Source organism: Martes martes (genome assembly GCF_963455335.1).
Source record: "Martes martes genome assembly, chromosome: 4".
Classification (NCBI taxonomy): domain Eukaryota; kingdom Metazoa; phylum Chordata; class Mammalia; order Carnivora; family Mustelidae; genus Martes; species Martes martes.
Window position 1 is genome coordinate 112,273,530 of NC_137891.1, and position 24,026 is coordinate 112,297,555.

At 35.2% G+C, this 24,026-nt stretch overlaps 1 protein-coding gene across 1 annotated transcript in view; it reads right to left on the reverse strand.

Annotated features, from left to right (window-relative positions):
* Positions 1–24,026, reverse strand: part of ABCD3 (ATP binding cassette subfamily D member 3) — a 78,056-nt gene that overhangs the window by 39,198 nt on the left and 14,832 nt on the right. Inside the window, exons 2-4 of the mRNA XM_080800901.1 lie at positions 12,487–12,523; positions 5,547–5,645; positions 1,728–1,816 (exon numbers count right to left, since the gene is read on the reverse strand). Coding sequence (XP_080657027.1) covers positions 1,728–1,816; positions 5,547–5,645; positions 12,487–12,523 — 225 coding nt within the window. The remainder of the gene's footprint in view (positions 1–1,727; positions 1,817–5,546; positions 5,646–12,486; positions 12,524–24,026) is intronic.

The window sequence follows — 24,026 nt, forward strand, 5'->3', positions numbered from 1 at the left end:
AGTTGGAATGTATAAATATAGCTAAACTATCAATCAAATATAAGAGTTCAGGTCTCAAAAATTTACTTCTATTGTGCCCTTTCTCAGAAAAACAATGTACGTGCCAAAATGATAAAGTAAATTAAGAAAAAGGAAGACAGAGGTTTCAGAAAACAGGTTATTTAATGCACAAGAGAAAGATACAAGAAATTCCCAAGATGGGGTGCCTGGGTGGTTCAGTGGGTTAAACCTCTGCCTTCAGGCTCAGGTCATGATCTCAGGGTCCCAAGATCGAGCCCCACATTGGGCTCTCTACTCAGTGGAGAGCCTGCTTCCCCTCTCTCTCTCTGCCTTCCCCTCTGCCTACTTGTGATCTCTGTCAAATAAATAAATAAATAAATAAGTCTTTAAAAAAAAAAAAAAAGAAAGAAATTCCCAAGATCATAATTAAAGCAAATTCAAAGTGGACTGCTCTTTAGTTGGCTTAAAGTGCAATCAGTACAGATTAGGGCAGGAAGACAAGAAACTAACAAGAGGTATAGGGTGTGGTGGTAACAGACAAAAATCAAAAGATCACCTGGTGTGTATGACCATATTACAATACTGAGAAGATGTTACAGTGTTGTCAAATAAGCTTAAGCTGAATTAGTAAGAAGTAGGCAAAGAACTAAGGTACACAAACAAAAACTTGCAATTTTCAAATGCCAGGAAAAACAAAAAGTTGTATATCAAAGAAACTACCAAAGTACAGCATGTGGCTCAGCAGTAAACAGGAAAAATCATGTAAACAATAAATTCTGATGACAAAAAATGCAATAAAACAACGTAAGAGGATGAGCATGGTCATGGGTAGGAGTGTAAAAGAGCTAATTCTCATCCTTCAAAGTAGGAAATAAATGCATACTCTCTAAAACTGAAAAATTTAGGACAGTAAACAAGTTACATTGAAATACAGAGGTATAGATGAACAGTAAAAAGAAAAGAAAACAACTGGCTCTGGGAATGGCAGTTACAAGTTGAAGAATGGGGCAGAGAACTGATGTGTTTTGTTATTAAGTCCAGTAACACTATTTGACATTAAGCTGTGTTCTTCCTCATCCTACAAATCCTGAGAAACAAATCAAGAATATGAGGGGGGGAAAAAAAGCTCTAACATTCAAATTGGTATAATCAGGAATAAAATCTTTAACAGATAAATGTTAATATCCCAACTGTTACTATAAGTTTTTAAATTCAAAATTATCAATTATAATGATAATACGTACAAAGATGATAATGAAAAAAATGTACAAAGCACTACCTTCAGAAACTGAAGGAAATGTCTACAAATTGTTTTTTTCCTTCTAATAAACATTCTCAATATGATTCTCTGAAGTGCTTTGATATTTTCCTCCAAATTATCTCATTAATTTTAGACATCCTACTTGGTGATTTTTTTAACCCTTGCTCCAGCACTTATTATACTGCATTTTAATTTGTTTCCTTGTCCCTAACTCTCTATAAACTGTCAGCTCTGCAGGACTTGGTACAAAGTCTCTCCTGTTCCCCAGTATATCCCTATCACAGAGTAGCAGGATGCCTGGCACATGGGAGACACTCAATAAACATCTGTTAAGTAAATGAACAAATATATAATTTGACTTAAATATTTATACCTAACTGAGAATCTAATTTTTGCTTAAGATAATGTTAAATATGAGACAAATCAGTATTTTGTACATATAGGAGGAAGGCGAATAGAAAAGTACCTTTCAATGAGTGTCCCATTTTGAATCATCCAAACATCACAATATGTTCGAGACACCAGCATAACAGCAATAAGTATCAAGTAACCTGTCTAAAATAAACCAGGTATAGTAAATTAAATAAATGCATTTTTAAAAGTTAAAAGAAACATTACCTTGGCAAAGATTTTTTATTTCTAAATTCAAATCTTTATTTTAGCTTTAATACAATGGCTGACATTTTACGTATAGGCAATTTTAAAATATAATTTTAAAAGAATTTAAAAATATAATATAAATGAAAAAGACTTATACATCATTTAATCTAACTTTCTCTTCCAGAATTCAAAAGTGAATCCCAGGCAGGTCAAATAATTTGTCTTCCTACAAATAATTTGTCTTCATACTAGAAGGTAGTGGTATAACTTCAATTATCTGAATCACAGTGTACTGTGATTGTCTTAGATTTTTAATATAGAAGTCTAAAACAAAAAATGATAGTAACTATTAATGTACAGTTAAGCAAATATTGAAGGCTAAATTGTGCCTAATGCGATAAACTTGGTTCAGTTTGTTGGAAAAATCTCTAATACTGCCCCTGCCCTCAATTTTGTGATGAAAATTTATACACAGAAAATGAGAAAACGGGATAGTAGATAAGTATATTTGCATCCCTTCGTGGAACAAGTGGCAGAATAGGAAGGCCTGAGTGGCAAAAGAGGATTATGATGTTAGAAATATATTAAACAGACCAAGTAAAACAAAGGAGAGCATGACGATTATGAGTTAAAAAAGATAAAGGATTTAATGAGAAATAGGAAATAGACTGAAACCATATGAATAACAGTACTGCATATCCAGCAGACTTTAGCAATATTAAACTACTGCAAGCCTCTAGGTAGAACAAAATGTTAAAAAGTGTCATTTTGACATTACTTAAGCAATGCTGTGGAAGATGGATTACCAAGGGGAAAAGATGAGAGGCTGAGTCAGAAGTCCATTCTCTCTCTCTGAGATGGGAACCTATCCTCTAACCTCTAACACACACACACACACACACACACACACACACACGCACGCACTCAAAGCTGACCCTATTTAAATCTTCTAAATTGGAAGAATAATGACAGTAAGATACAAGCTAAAGTCAGGGAAGAGGGCATGTAGCAGCAGGGACATTTGTTGGATAATATATTTAAATTCAAAATGATGGTGCTGCATGGCAACTGCAACTATTACTTATGTAATTTTTGCAAAACAAATATTTTTGTTAAAAAAGATGAAGGTACTAGAAGTATAGCGCTTTAGGTGTAGTCGAGGCAGGGAGTCATAAACACAGAATAATGAAGCCACAAGAAAAGACAATGTCAAAGAAAGCTTCTGTGACTGAGCAATGATAGCTGCTACCCCAAAGTCAGCCAGAAAACAAAGATCCCATCTTCCTACTCTAGTCCGTTTGAAAGTTAGGTATTCAACTGGCAAAAGAAGAACCTCTTAATTGTAATAAATAGTATCTGTAGATGTCACTTTAACTGTAATACTAGCTTTTAATTCAGACCTTAAATAGTCTCAATCCTAAATTAATCATTTGACATATAAAGGTAACACTAGACAAAGATTGTTTATTTTGCCTTGATTTTCTGTTCTCGGTTTAATTTTTCCTTAAAATAAGTACCAACTTTACTTGTCTCAGCAAAATCTGGCAAACTTTGATTACTGACAATCCTGAAATGCCTTTCTACAAAGGATGGCCTTAGAATCACTACTATTTCCATGATGAATGGGTTTGTGGAATATGTCAGAAACCAAAGAACTGCACTGATTTAGGCAGCCCCTCACCTCATGATATGTATGAACTTCCATTTATTCGTATGCAACATTATCATTTCTCTATTTCCTATATCAGTTAGTCTCTCTATCCCTACTTCCAGTCTTCTGTCATTTCTATGAGAGTTTATTTCTAAGTGAAATCCCCAGTGAACTGAAGTTAAACTTGGATTTTTATAATTCTCAAAGATCATGTGTAAAATGACTCTGCGGCATGGCTGGGCCTAGAGAAAGCTGGAGGTTGGCCAAGTTAGGCCCTGGTATCTCCCTTACTAACTCCCAGAGATCTATCCAATATCTCATATTCATCTTACACTCAGCAAACCCCTGCTAAAAAGTCAAATGAGCACTGAACTCTTAATGGATTAAGAGGGGAATATATAAATCTTTCCAGAGAAGATCGTATTTTAAACAGGAATTCTTCAATCAGGTGGGTTGTAGAAAGAGAAAACTTCAAGAAAATAATGAGCATCAAGCTATTTTTTTAATAAGTATCTGTTTTTGTTGGGGGGAGGGGACAGATGTCATAGACATGAGGTCATGAAAGCATAAGGGCACAGAGTCTGATGACAAAATTGCAAACTCTTCTAAGCAGATGATAGTGAAAGAAAGATCAAAGTTAGGTTGTGATTTACCCTACAAGAAAAAAAGAAGACAAATGCTTTTATTAGGGTTTTAGAAAAAAGACTATTATGAAAACAAGAAGAGGCAAAAGGACCAATTAAGAGATGATGATAATCCAGGTAAGAAAACTACAGTGAGAACAGTAGGAATGGAAAGCGAGACTAATTCAAGAGAAACACAAAGAGAAAATATTTAAAAATAAGGAAGGGAGCAGATTTTAAAAGTCTCAATGTGATCTCATTTTTATTAAAATATATTCTAGACACTGAAATAAACTGATAGAAGTTCTGAGTGAGAAGTTAAGAGACACCAAGAAGGAAAAAGAAATCTATCTGTATTTTCTAATTTTTCTTCAAGGAAAACATATTATCTCTATCTTATTAGGGAAAAAAAAGGTATTAAATTATGTTTTAGAGGCTGGTAAGGGTGGAATCTACAAGCCATGACGCAGAAATGAGGGAGAAAGAGAGCAAGTCCAGTATGACGGGGAGATATGGGTTCTCTTTGGGGATTACAGTGCTTTGGGAATATCTTATCTTTTTGCTGCTATTAATAGATTGTAAGTACAATGGTTTTTAAAATTTGAACAATGGAAAACATTACATTTCGAGAAAATAAATTTGGCAGAGAAGATAAAAAAGGGGAGCTTCTTTGAAGTGAGAACAATGAACACTACAATATCCATGTTAAGAATGTTTAGAATGAAAAGTGACCCAATACCAGTGGCTGAAAGGATGAAGTATGGGGAGTAAAGAGACAAAGGTGATGATATTTCTGGTTCTACAAAAGGTGATTAAAGATGGAGAATACAGCATTATCTTATTTTTTAATCATTAAAAATACTCCTCAGATAATGATAAAGATAATCTTGATAAAAGGGCAAAGGAAACGATAATAAAAACTTTATTCCTAAAACCAGCTCACTTCCTGGAAATACAGGAAGAATTCATATATCATTCTGGGTATCTCAAAACATATTTAATCAAATATGAAAGAACAACCTTCAAACATATTCCATATCAATGTGACTTATGAAGATCTCAATGTAATAAAAAGGTTTGTCTTTCTAAATTTAATCTTGTTTTTATTAATAGAACTTAGTTATAATAAAACAACACCATTTAGAGTAGCTGCACTGAAGTAGTCTAATATTTCACATAAAATACAATGAAATCCTATTTCTTAAACAAGAGGAAACTATTTAAAATCTGGCATGAAACAACAAGGGTACTTGCAAGGATAACAGACAATTTAAAGAAAAAAATTTAGTAGTCTTTATTACCTACACAAAAAACATCTGATCTGTAGTATAACAAAAGCTTTATAATTTTATTGTTCTGATCTCACATAAGCTTAAAACTTAGACACTTAACATTATAATTCAAGACTTACCTCCTTACAAAATGTTCTAGGAACCATGATTTTCAGAATCCGTGTGAGTCTTAAAAAAAACACCTTGTCCACCACAGCTCGCTCTTTTTTCCCCTCTTTCTACATTAAAACAAAAAAATTAAGATATTTATAACAACTAATATTAAAGAAACACATTTCACCTAAGTCAATAATAACAACTATCAAAATGGATATTGCGTTTAGAGAGTGCAAACTTGCACTGCTCTTCAAACATGCTTTCAAGAAAATAAGATGTTATCAAAAACTAGATAAGGAAGTGAGAAGTTCTGGGGCCATGCAAATATCTGGGAGATGAATACTGCAAGCAGAAGAAACAGCAAGTGCAAAATGCCAAGGTATAAGCTCATTTAATTGCTTGAGAAACAACGAAATGGCCGGTCTGACAGGAACTATAAGCAAGGGATGGTAGCAGAAGATGAGATCTGAGAGACAGCTAAGAAATGTCAAGTACTTACTGACTGTTTATTATCCACTTCCTGATTAACAGCAGAATGTTTTTAAAATCCTGAACAGGAATTTTCCTGATAGTAATTACTGGAAACATTTAGATTCCTAGATTTAGCATTTAGTATTTCCAGTATGCAATCTACCAATTCACTCTCTCTTCTTCATAAACTCAAAGACAGACAAGGTTTCTTCACTCCTACAGCTCACATTCTAGCAGGATAAATACAGATAAAAATAAACCAATAAGTTGTTACAGATACACTAGGCAGGGCCATGAGCAAACGACTGATTCAGACAGGATGACAAGCCAGAGTTCTTTGGGGAGGTGATATTTAAGCTGAGACATAAATAAAGTGAAGCCATGTAATAACCTCAGGGAAGGAAGGTAGTCAAACACAGGGAACATCAAGCGCAAAACCAAGTGTCGAGAATAAATTTAGTGCACACACTGAAGAACAAGACAGTAGAATTGCTAAAACAAAGAGAATAAAAATGAGAGAAGCCGAAGAGGCTGACAGGACCTGCAAAAGACGGACCCTTGAAACCACAGTAAAGATTTAAAGTTTATTTAGTCAGTGTAGTGGGAAACTACCAGAGAAACTTAAGAGCAGTAATTAATCTTATCACCCTCAGACATTTCTTTTGAAGGAATAAGAAAAAGTGACATAACTTGGATATGGTAGAGGCTATTTACTTTATTACACCTGAACTGTTTAGAAGAACATACAGGAGAAACTTCTTGCAACAGGCAACAGACACGAGAAGGATGTGATCCCCCTATCAAGACCCTCCCCCAACTCCTATAATCACAATTCACTTATTTGTTAAATACTATGCACCTGACAAATACCCATGGTTTAGTAAATTCTATAATTAGATAAACTTTAGTGTAAGTTTTATCTAAGTTGAGGAACCTGAAATGAATAGTTTGTATACTGAATTAGAGTAATAATAAGCTACCATCTATATGTCAGACACTTTGCTAAGTGCTTTGTATTTATATGATCCTAATAGGCACTGAATGCATTACAGAATCATAGATCAAGAAATCAGAAGGCATTGTGTGTGTAGGTTAGATCAGGAAGACTAAGGTAAGAATCAGTCTATCCTGTAACTCTTGTAACAGAGTTCAGGTCTTTGAAACCTTATGAAGGTTGCAAACCTCATCCTACTGAATTAGAGGCCCAGTTGCTTCAGTCACACATGCATGTATTCCTTCATTCATTCAATAAATATTCCCAAGCATTGTTCTGAATGACAGGAACACAGTCCCAGGCACTGTTTTGAATGACAGGAACACACCAGAAATTGAAACAGGCCAAAAGCACTACTCACAGTATATTTACTTCAGCCTATTTTCCTCAAGCCAGACGCTACAACTTCAACCAAAATCCCCCCTTTTACTTCCCCAAACCAAGAAAATACAGGAAGAAAATAAAGACAAGGCAACAGATACCAAGTACCTTTAAAAAAAAGAAAATTAAACTTCTACTTTCAAGTTTTTCCTATCACTGCCTTCCTACCTCACCCCACTGCACATGTAATGAACACCCTTGAATAGACAGAGTAATAATAAATAAAATGGCCACCTTCTGACTGAAACATAGGATTACCTATTTCTAGCTTCTAGCTGCTTTCAAGAAATGATCTAGGGAAAACAATGAAGAAGGTTTAAAAAAAAGTTATAAGAAAGTCACATTGAAGGAATTTAAAATATTAACTGCTACATGCTATGCAATTCTTCCTCCTCTTTTATTTCTATTCCTATTGTCATCACTTCTAAATCACAAACTGTCTGAAAGCCTGACTTGATTTCCATTACCTTTCAAGCCATGAAGGAATTGCATATATGTTTCCTAAAGTCATTACAGCATATTCTGCAAAGAAACACCTGGACTAGAGGGCTGGCTCAGAAAGGATGAAGAAATACCATGACACTCTACCATTCTTGATACATAATAAAATTCATATCTGAAATCAAATCTAAAGGAGAGTACCTACAGAGACAGTACATTTCATAAACACTACTAGCCTCTCCAATGAATTCATTTTAATTTCACAACTGACTTTCCTCTACCTGTGAACTTTCCAGTATTTCTTTAAAAAATTTAAAAAAACACTTTGAGGGGGCGCCTGGGTGGCTCAGTGGGTTAAAGCCTCCGCCTTCGGCTCAGGTCATGATCCCAGGGTACTGGGATGGAGCCCCGCACGGGGCTCTCTGCTCAGCAGGAAGCCTGCTTCCCCTCTCTCTCTGCCTGCCTCTCTGCCTACTTGTGATCTCCGTCTCAAATAAATAAATAAAATCTTAAAAAAAAAAAAAACACTTTGAGGATATAAATTTAAAATGTAAACTACAGAAACAGCAAATCATTAGATAAAGACCATTTAAACAGTTAAAGAAATACTGCAACCAGAAAATAATGTACTTAACATTCAGGAAGCAACAAGGTCAAAGGGCAAAGAGAAGTTCCTATTGATGTGTCAATCCACTTAGAAAGGTGAGATGAACTAGAATGGACTGAAAGAGACCTTTGAAACAACAAATAAAAAGCCATATGGCGCTGACAAGAGTATAAGCATTCCTGTACATTGCCGGAGAGAGTGTAAATCAACACAACTATTAGGTAGATCTATAATAGCACCTATCATCATGGTTTTTTAAAAACTATTTTTCTTATTTATTTGAGAGAGAGAGAGAGCATGAAAGGAGAGAGGTTAGCGGGAGAAGCAGACACCCTGCCAGGCAGGGAGCCCAATGTGGGACTCAGATCCCAGGACTCTAGGATCATGACCTGAGCCAAAGGCAGTTGCTTAATTAACCAACTGAGCCACCCAGGCGCCCTCTCAAAATGTAAAACGCACACAGACTGTAAAATAACTCAGCAAATTTACTTTAAGGTACTATCCTACTGGTATTCCTGCACATATGCCTAAACACATAAATGAAAAACATCTGCACACTAATTATATTATCATAAAAATCAAAAACCTAAATATGCATCTATAATGAAATTATATAAACTATACAAAATTTATGAAACGAAAATTCTACACAATAAAAAAAGGAAGCAGCTCCTATTTATACAACGGAATTCTGTCAAACCGTTAAACTGACTGGATCTACAGCTATCAACATAAACATTAACATAGGACCTAAAAAATATGCTGAAAGTAGAATGATACATACCACGATCAACTTATAAAATTTAATAAGCAAAATAATTCAACCTATATGGTTTATGAAGACTGGGGCGCCTGGGTGGCTCAGTGGGTTAAGCGTCTGCCTTAGGCTCAGGTCATGATCTCAGAGTCCTGGGATCAAGCCCCGCACCAGGCTCTCTGCTCAGCGGGGATCCTGCTTCCCCCCTCTCTCTCTGCCTGCCTCTCTGCCTACTTGTGATCTCTTTCTCTCTGTCAAATAAATAAATAAAATCCTTAAAAAAATTATTCTAAAAGATATACAAACATACAACTCAGCAATATAAAATATGCACAGGAATGCTAAGTTCCCCATCTAAGTTTATAGTTCCCCAGCAGTGTTTATTTTGAATTTTATATCATGTATACTGCCATCAAAATTAAGTATTTTTAAATCCAGTCAACTACCTCTTTACACTACTAACTCTATTAAATCTTCCTCTCCTTCCTAAATCTCATGTCTTATGAAAACTTTACCATCTCACCAACCATTATAAAAATTTTCAATTAAAAAAATTCCCTTTTTATCTGTCTGCCCTCATAAATAACACATTAACTATAGAAAAATTAGAAAATTCTGATTAGCAAAAATAAGGAGCCTACACCTACTATTTAGAGATACCAACTGTTAATATCTGGCACATAATCCTACCAGATTTCATTTTAGCATATGTGTGTATATGTGTATGTACATTCACTTCCTATAAATTCTGCAAATGTACTATAAGTGTATATACCATATTATATATTTTGTCCAAAATTTAATCTAACCTAAAGTTATCTTGCTCACACTATGCAATGAGCAAATAAGTATATGCTAAAAGAAGTTGTACAAAAAATAGAATTAAAAAAAAATCACTGGATGAATTTAGTTGAACTGACAAGTTTTAATGATGCCCTAGAACTTGAAAATTTGATAATATGCAGATGGTAGCTATAACTAAGATAATTAAGGTTTGATTACTCAGATATAATTTAGGTAAGAAAGATTATGAAGATGGAGATATGCCAGACAAGAAGAAAAGCATCCCTTGTCCCATTTTTCAAAGCCAGAGAAAAAGATCACAGAAACCAAAGAACAGCAATTTTCTTATCAATCTCCATGATATTCAGAGAACAGACATTATATGGAGAATGTAGAAAGATTTAAGAGACACTAAACACTAGAAGCTGGCATGAGTTTCCTAGGAATAAGTCATGTCTAACTCTTTCCATTTTCTTCTTTTTTAAGGATATTCACTGACATATATACTCTAAGCTCCACAGGGGCAGGGACTTATATTTATATCTGCTATACACCCAGAGCCAAAACCAATAACTAGGCATTTAGGAGGGTTCAATCAATATTTGTTGAGAGACTGACTTAATAAATGAATTAATAAATTACTCAAGGCTTTGATGTTTCTTATAAAATTACTGTGGTCCTCAATAAGAAATACAAACCAGATTTTGCTATGTTGTATATAATCATAACCAAATAAACCATAACCAAAAATAAGCAAGCAAACAAAGATTAGGAGATGCCAGAGTCATTTCTTTGGTCCTTTACACAGTCAATATTATCAGCAATAGTGAGGAAGAAAGAGAAGGCCAATTTAAATTATGGATAATGCCTTCTACCTAACATACTAGATGCTAGAATTACATTCAAAATTACACTAACAGTACAGACATACTAGAGTATAGACTAATAGTACATATCCAATAAGCTGCCATATATAGGAATAAACTAATGTTTATTCAAAAGAAATCAAGTGAGTTACCATATGAACCAGCAATTCCACTCCTGGGTATATACCAAAAGAAATGAAAACACAGGTTCACACAAAAACCTGCATATGAATGTTCATAGCAGCCTTATTCATAATAGCCTAAAAATGAAAACCACCTAAATTTCCCTCAATTGACAGATGGATAAATGTGGTCAATTTATACAAAGGAATATTATTTGGTAATAAAAAGAAATGAAGTATTGATACATGCAACAACACAAATGAACTGTAAAAACATCATGCTAAGTTAAAGCCAGGGACAAAAGACCACATATTATCTGACTCTTTTTAAAGAATATGTCTGAAGTAGGCAAATCATAGAAACAGAAAGCCGATTACTGGTTACTAAGGACTAGGAAAAGAGGGCAATGAGGAGTGATTTTTAATGCACATGGAACTTCTTTTTGGGAAGATGAAAATCTTCTAAAATTAGTTAGCCACACAACTCTTTCGTGAATATACTAAAACCACTGAATTGTATTCTTAAATGGATAAATTTTATGGTCTTTGAACTGTATCTCAGTAAAGTCGTTATTAAAAAAGAAAGAAAGATATCAACTAATGAATACAGTTATAGGCAATCTGCCAACAGAGTTGTTCATCAGATACTTGAAGGTTATAATTTATAATAACTCAACTCAATGTAAACAGCAGTTAGGGCTAAAGAAATAAAAGCAATTTTAGGCTGAATTTCAGCAATATGGCTTTCATAACAAGATATTTGTAATAGTGCTGATGTGTTCCATCGTAGTCAGACCATATCTGGACAACTATGTTCTAGACTAAAGATAATGTCTAGGGAAACTAAGCAGTATAGGTCCAGCAGAATTGAAAAAGGACTGGAAACCATGACAGATTAAGAAACACTTGAAGGAATGAGGGGCTGCTTAGCATGGAAAAAAAAAGACTCAGAAGATACAACTATCTTCAAACAATATGAGAGTCAATTTGAAAAAATAGAGCAGTCCTGTCCTGTGTGGCTACAAAAGACAAAAATAGAATCAATCACTAAGAGGGCAGAGGGGAAGATTAATCTCATCATGGGCTAGAACTAATACGGTAATGGTTGCCTCCTAGGTGGTACTTCTTCATCAAATGAACAGATTCAAGTAAATACTAGAAGTCCCCTATCAAGGAATCCTATTTCAAAAAGAACTGCTATAATACACAGTGGAGTAAAGATAATAGTTAAGTTCCCTTTTAATTCTAAAATTATGATTCAAAATTATGTAACAAGGAGCACTTGGATGGCTTAGTATATTGAGCCTGACTCTTGGTTTCAGCTCAGGTCATGATCTCATGGGTCTAGGATCGAGCCCCTAGGGGGCTTCGCACTCAGTGAGGGAGTCTGCTGGAAGATTCTCTCCCTCTGCTCCCCCACCATGCTCACGCATGGGCTCTTTTCTATCTCTAAAATAAATAAATAAAACTTCAAAATTATGTAACAAAATAAATAAAATAAATACATGAAATCCCAAAGAGTCAAGTACTTAAAATTTTACCTCATTGTTCTGTAATGGTGGTTTTCCATTTTTCTTACTGTAGAGAAAAGAAAAGAGAGCTTTATTTGCAAACTGTTCCCATCATAAAAATTATTTTAAGATATCAGAAGAATATACCAAATTCTCCAAATGAATTTCTTCTTTTTCATATCATACAGAGATAGAATATATTAAATATAGGGCACCTGGGTGGCTCAGTCGGTTAAGCATCTGCCTTCAGCTCAGGTCATGATCCTGGGTCCTGGGATTGAGTCGTGCGTTGGGCTACCTGCTCAGTAGGAGTGTGCTTCTCCCTCTGCCCCTCCCCTGACTTGCGCTCATTCGCTCACTCTCTCTCTCTCTCAAAAATAAGTAAAATCTTAAAATAAAAAGAATATATTAAATAAGATAGTCCACTTGTCCCTTACTCAATATTATTTATAGAAAGTGCTTAATAAATATTAACTACTACTATATCAAGCATTATATTAGTAATTTTTAATACACACACACTCATTTTACAAATTTCCCCATGGAAAGGTGGAGTCTATTTCTCTTTGAATCAAGGTTTGGCCATGTGAACTGCTTCAGTCAATGAGATATAGCAAACTGATGCAAGCAAGGGCTTGAAAAATGTGCATTGGGCCCTCTCTCTCTTGCTGCTGGGACTCTTCTCCTAGCCATGTGAGCAATCCCAGGTTAGTAGCCTAAAGCAGGGAAGACCATGTGTCATTCCACATTACAAATTTAAAAACTGGCTTGGTTAGTGGTATGGTTCATGCTACTCAAAGTGATTAATTTGGCAATTGTACCCAGGTCTGACCACTAACCCAGGTTACCTCCCTAAACTAAAATGTAACAACCAGGCTTAGGTTCTTTTTATAACACACTACTATAGCACCCTACGCTTCCATACAACATTGATATCATTTTAAATCTCCTGTTTGATCGATATTTCCTCCCAGTAAATCAGTTTCATGAGATCAGGAGTTATTTAATTGCAGGTTGGTCTCTCCAAAATAAACATGAGGTAGTACCTGGGATACAAATGTTTACTGGGGACCAACACCTATGAAATGAAGGCAAGGAAAGCTAAAACTGTGAAGCACGCCCAGTAAAATTTCAATCAGGCAGGAAGCCCTGTAGCAAGTATTGTCCATCAGAGTAGTCTGTGAAAGGTTGAAACAGCCAGGTCTTTTTATCTTTATCTTGCTCAGTCTACAAACCCATGCTGCTCCAGGGAGGTCATGAGCTCAGGGAAGGTGGCTCTGCAGCTAAGGCAGACCTTAAGGTGTGTCCAGAAAGGGTTATTTGGTGATCCAACTCCTTTCAGCTGAACAGTAAGTAGGCCCTTCTTTGAAGGAGAATCTAGGTAGCACAACTTCACATCTACTCTTGGGGGCATATATTATTCAACCCTCTATGTTCAACGCTTAGTTGAGCTCCAACAATCTGTAGAATGAACACTTCCAGTAATAAGATACCAGGGTCACTGAAAAAGGATAGAAAGCCAAACTTAATTACAATTCAGTAGATACTCTTATTCTAAGAGTGCTTGGGTTTTTTTTTTTTCTATTTTTAACTGCATTACAGGATTATTTATCTGTTTTAAATTTTTAATGAGGTTGCGGGACGTCTGGGTGGCTCAGTTGGTTGGGCGGCTGCCTTCGGCTCGGGTCGTGATCCCAGCGTCCTGGGATCGAGTCCCACATCAGGCTCCTTGCTCTGCGGGGAGCCTGCTTCTCCCTCTGCCACTCTGTCTGTCTGTGCTCGCTCGCTCTCTCTCTCTCTCTCTCTCTGACAAATAAATAAAATCTTTAAATTTTTAATGAGGTTGTAAAACTGTTTCAGAAAATTCCTTTATATATATTCAGGCATGTGCAGTTAATTATGAGCCCCTTTTATAAGGATTTCTGAATTCCTCTTTTTAAAGAATTCTCTAATGTTTTCCATGGATGTTCTCAACACTGAAGACATTAACTATATAAATATATATAGATCCTTTAGGATAAATTAGAACAGTATGCTAGAATCCTAATTATTGGGTTACATTTTTTTCACTGGAAATGTCATGCTAAAGACTGGAGAGAAGTTAATTTACTGCCAAAAACATGATCTACTAGTAGGTAGATTCAATTCTAACAAATATTCAGTATTTTTTTATCCTATGAAACTAAAAAAGGCTTGAAACAAACAAAACATGTCTTCTACTCTTGTGTATTCCTTCTGGCTACCGAAAAGATCAATTTATCAGCTAAATACATTAAAATAAAGGTATTCAACATGTTCAAACTGTGTTGTTGATTCACACACTAATGGCAAGGTCATCTGTAATATCTACAACAATCATTACTCATCAGTTTTCTTGTTACGCTAAAGATACGTTAAAGATAATACATATATTACAGGTTAAATAAATTTTTTATAAAAAGAACTATATTTTCCCAAACAAAAAAATTTAGTAAGGAAAGTAGCACTGTTTTATATTTTGGAAAATCTCATTAATATCTGACTTAATAGAAGAAAACTGGGTTTTTGTATGAGAGTCTGAATTCTTTTTCTCCATTGTAATAGAGATATATAGTTGTAAAACAGGAGTAATTTCATAACTGTGGATATTCTTCCTTGATACTATAATGTTACAATGCAGTCTGAAACCCTATCAATGAATTTTGTATCTTATATAATAAAATCCATTGGTCTGTATTATATCACACTTCCAATTAATCTTTTGCCCACACAAAATTTTGTAATACGCGTTAGTCTGTTGGAAAATAATGATTCAGGATGCCTGAGTGGCTCAGTCAGTTAAATGTCTGCATTCTAATCAGGTCATGATCCCAGGATCCTGAGACTGAGTTCCACATCAAGCTCCTTGCTCAGCAGGGAGTCTGCTTCTCCCCTGCCTGCCACTCCCCCTGCTTGTGGGCTCTTTGACAAATAAATAGTAGATAAAATCTTAAAAAGAAAAAAAAAGGAAAATAATGATTCACTGAGTTGTATAGTAGACTTTCCAAATGTAATATATTTTACTATGCAATATTTTTTAGAATTACATTTGTCAATACTCCCACCTATCTCATCAGGAAGTCTTAACCATGAGGAAGCTATCAAGCTATCAAGCTCATGGTAGCAGAGACAAGTTTTCCAAATTTTAATTATCACTTAAAAGCTTAAATTGTAACATCAGCAACAAACACTACTGCTTTTCCTCAAGGGCACTACAAGAGAATGTCTGCAATATTCAAGGCCAAATAACTACAGTGATTTAGTCATTCTTCCAAGTAAAAATGATGTTCCACCAAAAAAAAAAAGGGGGGGGCTAGTTTCACTCAGAATTCAAACAACTACAAGTGCATTCTCTCAAGACAACCTCTGCATTTTGGTATAATGCAAGAAGTGCTTTGTGCCAGCTTCTTTTTCTTTGGCAAACACATTATTAAAAAAAGACAAGACAAATAACCAACTATTTATAAAAACTATAGGATGGGAGGAATTTACCCAAGAAATGGAAGATCAGGTTAACATTTGAAAATCAATCCATAATTCATCCATATTAACAGTCTAAAAAAAAAAACCATATGATCATATCAGTAGATATACAGGAAAGGCTTTGACAAAATCTAACAGCAATTCATCATAAAAACTCTTACCAACAAGGAATAAAAAGAACTTCCTCAATCTGATAAAGAACATCAATAAAAACCTACAGCTATGGAGCACCTGGGTGGCTTAGCTGGTTAAGCATCTGCCTTTGGCTCAGGTCATGATCTCAGGGTCTTGGGACTGAGCCCCCGTCAGGCTCCCTGCTCAGTGGGGAGTCTGCTTCTCTCTCTCCCTCTGCACCCACCCCCTACTCGAGCCCACACTCTTGCTCTAAAATAATCTTAAAAAACAACAACAACAAAAAAACCCTACAGCTATCATTGTATTTATTAATGAAAGTCTAAGTCTCTGTGATCCAGAATATGGCAAAGATAGCAATTCTCACTACTTCTGTTCAATACTGTTTGGAAAACACCATGCAAAAAGGTAAGAAAAATAAAAGGCACACAGAATTGAAAGGACAAAGTAAAACCATCTTTATTGAAAATTCTATAAACCTCTATATAGAAAATCCTAAGGCATCTATCTATAAAAAAACTAAGCAAGTTCAGCCAGGTTCTAGGATACAATATACAAATATCAATTGTATTTCTACATATAGGAAAAGAATAATTGGAAGTTAGAATTTTATGCATATCATTTACAAAAGCACCCAAAATAGTAATTACTTCACAATAAACTTGGAAAGAAAAAGGAGATGTATAAGACCTATATGCTGAAAACTATAATACACTGCAGAGAAATCACTGATGATTAAATAGAGAGATATAACATGCTCACAGAACAGAAGACTCAATATTGTTAACATGTCAATTCTCCCCAAATTGATTTAGAAATTCAATGGGATCCCAATCAAAATCCCATCAGGCTTTTTTGCAGAGTAACAAGGTTATTTTAAAATTCATTTACAATTGCAAAGGACCTATAATAATCCATACATTTTGGAAAAAAACGAAGTCTGAAGAATTGTATCTCATTTCAAGGCTTATTATAAAGCTACAATAAACAAGAGTGTATGATACTAGAGTACAAATATAGATCAAAGGAACAGAAGAGTTCAGAAACAGACCCACACATACACAGCTAACAGATTTAAGGCAAAGGTGCTAAGGCAATTCAATGGGCAAAGAATAATCTTTTTAGCAAATAGTACCAGATCAAGTGGGTGTCATATGTAAGAAAAAATTAACCTCAACACTTGCTGCACACCAAACACAAAAAAAAATTGATTTGAAGTGGAATACAAACCTAAATAAATGTAAGAGCTAAAACTATGAGAGAAAAGGAAACAGGAAAAAAAAACTGTAATCTTGAGTTAAACAAAGATTTGTTAAATTGGACCCGAGTATAAGCTGCACCAAAAAAAAAAAAAAAAAAAAAAAAAAATCAACAAACTGGACTTCATCAAAATTTTGCTCTTTAAAATACTATTAAGAAAATATCTGTAAAACATACAAGAAAAACCTTATATTCAGAATACATAAAAAACTCTTAAAGTAGACTAGTACAATTCATTTGAAGATTTAAATAGACACTGTGTCAAAGAAAATGTATGGATGGAAAATAAACACAAGAAAATGCTCAAATGTTCCCTTTTAAGACCACAGTGAGAAACCACTGCATACATCCACTAGAATGGCTCAGATTAAAAAGACAGATCACACCAAGAGTTACCAAGGATGTGGAACACCTGGAATCTTCCATACCGCTAACGGGAATATAAAAGGATACAAAAACACTTTGGAAAACAGTGGCAAGTTTCCTAAAAAGTTAAACATACATCTACCATACAATCCAGCCATTCCACTACTAAGTATCTACTCAAGGGACATGAAAGCATATGTCCATATATGAAATCTACACAAATATTCATAGCAGCTTTATTTTTTTAATTTTTTATTTTTTTAATTAACATATAATGTATTATTAGCCCCAGGGGTACAGGTCTGTGGATCGCCAGGTTTATACACTTCACAGCACTCACCATAGCACATTCCTTCCCCAATGTCCATAACCCCACCACCCTCTCCCTCCCCCCTCCCTCCCGGCAACCCTCAGTTTGTTTTGTGAGATTAAGAGTCTCTTATGGTTTGTCTCCCTCCTGATCCCATCTTGTTTCATTTATTCTTTTCCTAACCCCAAACCCCCCATGTTGCCTCTCAACTTCCTCGTATCAGGGAGATCATATGATAATTATCTTTCTCTGACTGACTTATTTCGCTAAGCATAATACCCTCTAGTTCCATCCATGCCATTGCAAATGGCAAGATTTCATTTCTTTTGATGGCTGCATAGTACTCCATTGTAGATATATATACCACCTCTTCTTTATCCATTCATCTGTTGATGGATATCTAGGTTCTTTCCATAGTTTGGCTATTGTGGATATTGCTGCTATAAACATTCGGGTGCTCGTGTCCCTTCCGATCACTACATTTGTATCTTTAGGGTAAATACCCAGTAGTGCGATTGCTGGGTCGTAGAGTAGCTCTATTTTCAACTTTTTGAGGAACCTCCACGCTGTTTTCCAGAGTGGCTGCACCAGCTTGCACTCCCACCAACAGTGTAGGAGGGTTCCCCTTTCTCCACATCCTCGTCAGTATCTGTCATTTCTTGACTTGTTAATTTTAGCCATTCTGACTGGTGTGAGGTGGTATCTCATTGTGGTTTTGATTTGTAGTTCCCTGATGCCGAGTGATGTGGAGCACTTTTTCATGTGTCTGTTGGCCATCTGGATGTCTTCTTTGCAGAAATGTCTGTTCATGTCCTCTGCCCAATTCTTGTGATTGGATTCTTTGTTCTTTGGGTGTTGAGTTTGATAAGTTCTTTATAGATTTTGGATACTAGCCCTTTATCTGATAAGTCCTTTGCGTTTGCGAATATCTTCTCCCATTCTTTCAGTCGTCTTTTGGTTTTGTTAACTGTTTCCTTTGCTGTGCAAAAGCTTTTGATCTTGATGAAGTCCCAATAGTTCGTTTTTGCCCTCACTTCCCTTGCCTTTGGCGATGTTCCTAGGAAGAAGTTGCTGCGGCTGAGGTCAAAGAAGTTGCTGCCTGTGTTCTCCTCAGGATTTTGATGGATTCCTTTCTCACATTGAGGTCCTTCATCCATTTTGAGTCTATTTTCGTGTGTGGTGTAAGGAGCAGCTTTATTTTTAATAGTCAAAGCCTGGAAACAATCCAAATGTCCACCAACAACAATGGATTAAAAAATTGTGGTATATCCATAAAATGTACTCAACAATTAAAAAAAAACAACTGATAAACCCAACATGGATGTATCTCAAAAGCATTATTCTGACTGAAAGTAGCTAGACAAAACCATGTATAGTATACAATTCCACTTATGAAATTCGAGAGGAACCAAAACTAACCTGTAGTTATAGAAAGTAGATCAGTAGTTCAAGGAAGGAGCAGGGAGAGGACTGACTAGAAGGGGCCACAAGGGAACTTCGGGGTGATAAAATGTTCATTATCTTGATTGTAGTAACTGTTTCACAGGTATTACATGTCAAAACTCACCATGTTGTGTACTTTAAATATCAGCAGTTTACTGTATATCAGTAATGTTTCAACAACCTAGGAAAGACTTTTTCCTAAGAACATAACAGAATAGTGTTTTGTTAGTTCCTTATTTTTGGAAGAAGTGAGGGATAGCGAGATGAGTTAACTGTTCCTTAGTATTGCCAGCAAAACGTAAAATTAATAGGCAGGAACTTCCCCTAAAGATGGGAAGAGGCAACGATAAGACTAGTAAAAAGAAATTGTCAAAAATTAAAATAGAGAAGTTTTTAGATAAGAGATTTCAGACAAAGTGAAAAAGGAAGAACACTGGAAACTGTAACCAGAATTTAATTAATCGGAAATTAAATTTAATTAACCAGAACAGTAATTTCGACCCTAACACTTTTCTCACCTAGCTCATTCTAAGTAAACGAGTCCAGTATATCCTAGACTTAGTAGTAGAGTAAATAAGTACTACTCTAAGTAGTAATGTATGAACATCTTCTGAAGGGGAAAAAAAATCTTACAGATACTACTACTGCCTTAAAGTGGTGCTTCCTTAAATATGTATAAGCATGAAATTAAGCATATATTACTTTTTTTTTTTTTTACAGTTCTTCTACACATTTATCATTTAAAAAAACAAGCAAAAGTTCTAGGCCAATAAAAATGGAATCAACATTCATTTAAAGTGGTAGGGGAAATAACACAGCTACAACTAAACACCAGTGCTGGGATAAAAGAATAGAAAGAATTATCTATTCCAGTTGATGTCTAAGATTTTTTTATAATCATTATTTTTATTTGTAAACAATGAATTGGTTTTAAATCACTGCTTCAGGGGCGCCTGGGTGGCTCAATGCATTAAGCGTCTGCCTTCAGCTCAGGTCATGACCTCAGGGTCCTGGGACCGAGACCTGCATTGGGCTCTCTGCTCAGCGGGGAGCTTGCTTCCCCCTCTCTGCCTGCTGCTCTGCCTACTTGTGAACTCTCTCTCTGTCAAATAAATAAAATTACAATAAATAAATAAATAAATAAATCACTGCTTCATTAATGTTGATGAGACGATCAATTTATTACTATATTCCAAAACAAAATTCTAAAAATTAAATAATATTCAATGAATATGTCTGAATTTACTTTTCCACCCCCCATTTGTTCTTCCATCTTCTCATACTGAACCTGGGCCTTAACTCAGTGAATGTACCTTCATCTATAAAACCATCCAAACCAGAAACTTCAGAATTATTCTTAGGTATTTTCCCTTTCTCATACTCTTCATACCCAATTGCTCTCTATGCTCTTCTTTTCTCTATTGCCAGGACTTCAACTCAAGCCATCAAAATTTCTCACATATACTACCATAACTATTCCACCTGCTTTCTAAGTAGTTTCCTTATCATCTCTAACCTCTTTCAACTCACATCCATAGCCATATCAAATACTGTATGTATGTGTTTACATGGCACTCACTCAACTGAGGTCAATTAGGGCTGAACACAGGCAGCGGCTTCTGGGAATGGAAAGAAAGACACAAGAAAACTGCCAGAAATGACAGGGTGAGGGAAGAGATCAGAACAACACAGGTTTGAACTGTGCGGGTCCACTTATTCACAGATTTTTTACAGTACAGGACTGTAAATGTATTTTCCTTATGATTTTCTGATTAATCATTTCTTTTCTCTAGTGTACTTTACTGAAAGAATACAGTACATAAGACACATAACACACTAAATAAGTGTTAATGTTTATATTATCAGTAAGGCTTCTGGTCAGTTTTATAGTCGCATATTAGTTGTTAAATTTGGGGAGAGTCCAAAGTTATACAGACTGTCAGCTGTTCAGGGGTTCAGTGTCCCTAATCCCTACATTGTTCAAGATTCAACTGAACACAGAAATGAGTGAAGAAGAGCATAGACTTTAAGAACTACGTAAGGATAGAGGAGGTATTAGAAACCATCAGCTCCAAACTGATGCCATGAAAGGCACAGATCATTTTCCTCAGGTTTCACAAATAATTTACACTGAGTGATTAGAGGACACAGATTCCATTAACTACAAAAAGAATAACAGTAGTAAAAGCATGTAAGAAAAATAGTAATTGGACTCATTGTAAACTTTTTCGATTTTAAGTCCCAGTTAGATAACTATATGGAATCGTCCAGGAGACAATTTTCTAAAAGTTTTGATTTGAAGTAGAAGAGTAGAGATATTGATCTGAAAGGCACTAACATGACAATGATGGTGGACATACAATGACATAACTCGTTTGAGAAACAAAACCATAGCATCTGAAATGTGAGTCTTCCACCTATTTATCAAAATGCTGTACTAAAAATTTCAGAATTTACTCTCAAGGAACTTCGTTTAAGTTGTTCCCTGAATATTGTTCCCGGGCACTGTAAGAAGCAAACTTTCCTCTTAAAAAGAAAGTATGTTTACTATAAGCCTCAAAATTATTCCCAGGCCTAATTTTAAATAAAATACCCAGACCAAAATAAAAAATAACCAAGCACACAGCAAACTAGACTCCATAAACAGGAACCAGCAGAAATTGAAGAAAACAGAAGGAGACCCAAGAAGATTTCTGGATGTTGGACTTTCCAAACACATCCTAAAAGACAATGCAGAATGTATTTAAAGAAATAAATAACAAAATAAAACAAAGTTACCTACCAAAACAAGGAAATTATTTTTTTAAAAAAAGAGAGAGAGAGAGACCTAAGAGAACCAAACAGATATTTTTTTGTTGTTGTTTTTTTTTTAAAGATAGAAGTGGGGAGGGGCAGAGGAAGAAAAAAAAAAAAAACCTTAAGCAGGCTCCATGCCCAGCACAGGGCTCTATCTCAAACCCCGAGATCATGACCCGAGCTAAGATCAAGAGTCCGCGCTTAACTGACGGAGCTACCCTGGTGCCCCAGAGCCAAATGTAATTTTAAAAAATAGCACATACAACAAGTGAACTTAAATATTTAATAGTTTTAGTAGATTTCACACAGCCAAAGAGACAACTAATAATCTAGGAGCTAAATCAGAATTTGCTATCCAGAGTGTAGCAAAGAGTAAACAAAAAGATGGAAACAAAGAAATAAGAAAATGCTCACTTCATCAACAATGTTCTAAAATTGTAATTATACAAAAATCAGCAGGCCACCCCCAGAAGGATGAAACACAAATCTATGAAGTGTTTAAAAAAAAAAAAAGTGAGAGACAGTTGTTACAATGAGACCATCTTAGTTGGTGTCCAGGAAGAATAAAGAGAACGAGGCATAGATAATGGCTGAGAATATTACAAAGTCTAAGAGACAACAATCCACAAAGTAAAAAAGGCCTAATGAGTCCTAAGCAGGATAGATTTAAAAATCTACCCCTCACCAAATCAGAATGAGTTCCAGAAAAATTAAAGATAAAAATAAATCCTTAAAAGCAGCTACAGAAAAAAAAGACACACTACTTTCAAAGGGGCAACAGTTACAAACTGATAGCTGACTTCTCGGTATCAGTAATGGAAACCAGAAGATGGTAGAATCAAATATTCAATGGGCAAAGACAATCATTGGCAATCAAGAATTAAATGTTCAGGAGAAAAAAACCACTTTCATGAATGAAGGCAAATACAGACATTATCTGACAAAATGGAGAAAGTTCATTATCAGTAGATTTGTTACTAAAGGTCATATTGGTGGTAGCTGGGAGGGTGATACCAGCTGGAAGGTTCAGGTTGCAAAAATGAATGAAGAGCAACCAAAGTAGTAAATATATAGTTAACTCTAAATGAATATTAGATAAAACAATAATAATGTCTTTTAGTACTTAAAACAAAAACCTGGGTGCCTGGGTGGTTGAGCAACTGCCTTGGGCTCAGGTCATGCTCCTGGAGTCCCAGAATCAAGTCCCCATCAGGTTTCCTGCTCACTGGGGAGTCTGCTTCTCCCTCTGACCCTCCCCGCCTCATGCTGTCTCTCTCTCATTCTCTCTCTCAAATAAATAAATAAAATCTAAAAATAAAAAAAATTTAAAAAGGGGCACCTGGGTGGCTCAGTGGGTTAAAGCCTCTGCCTTCAGCTCAGGTCATGATCCCAGGGTCCTGGGATCGAGCCCCGCATCAGGCTCTCTGCTCGGAAGGGAGCCTGCTTCTTCCTCTCTCTCTGCCTACTTGTGATCTATCAAATAAATAAAATCTTAAAAATAAATAAATAAATAAATAAATTTTTAAAAACCTTAAAAAATATACACATATATATGTATTTATAATATATAATAATAAAATATAAATATAAATGCATATAAATCAGGAGTAAACTAACCAGAGTCATTGCTCTTAAAGTCATTTTAGTGCTTAGGAGGGGGATGAAGTATTACTGATTAATGTTTAGACCTAAAAATTTTAACACATGTTAAAATCTCTAGGGTAACCAGTAAAAGGAACATAAAATAAATAATTTCCAAACT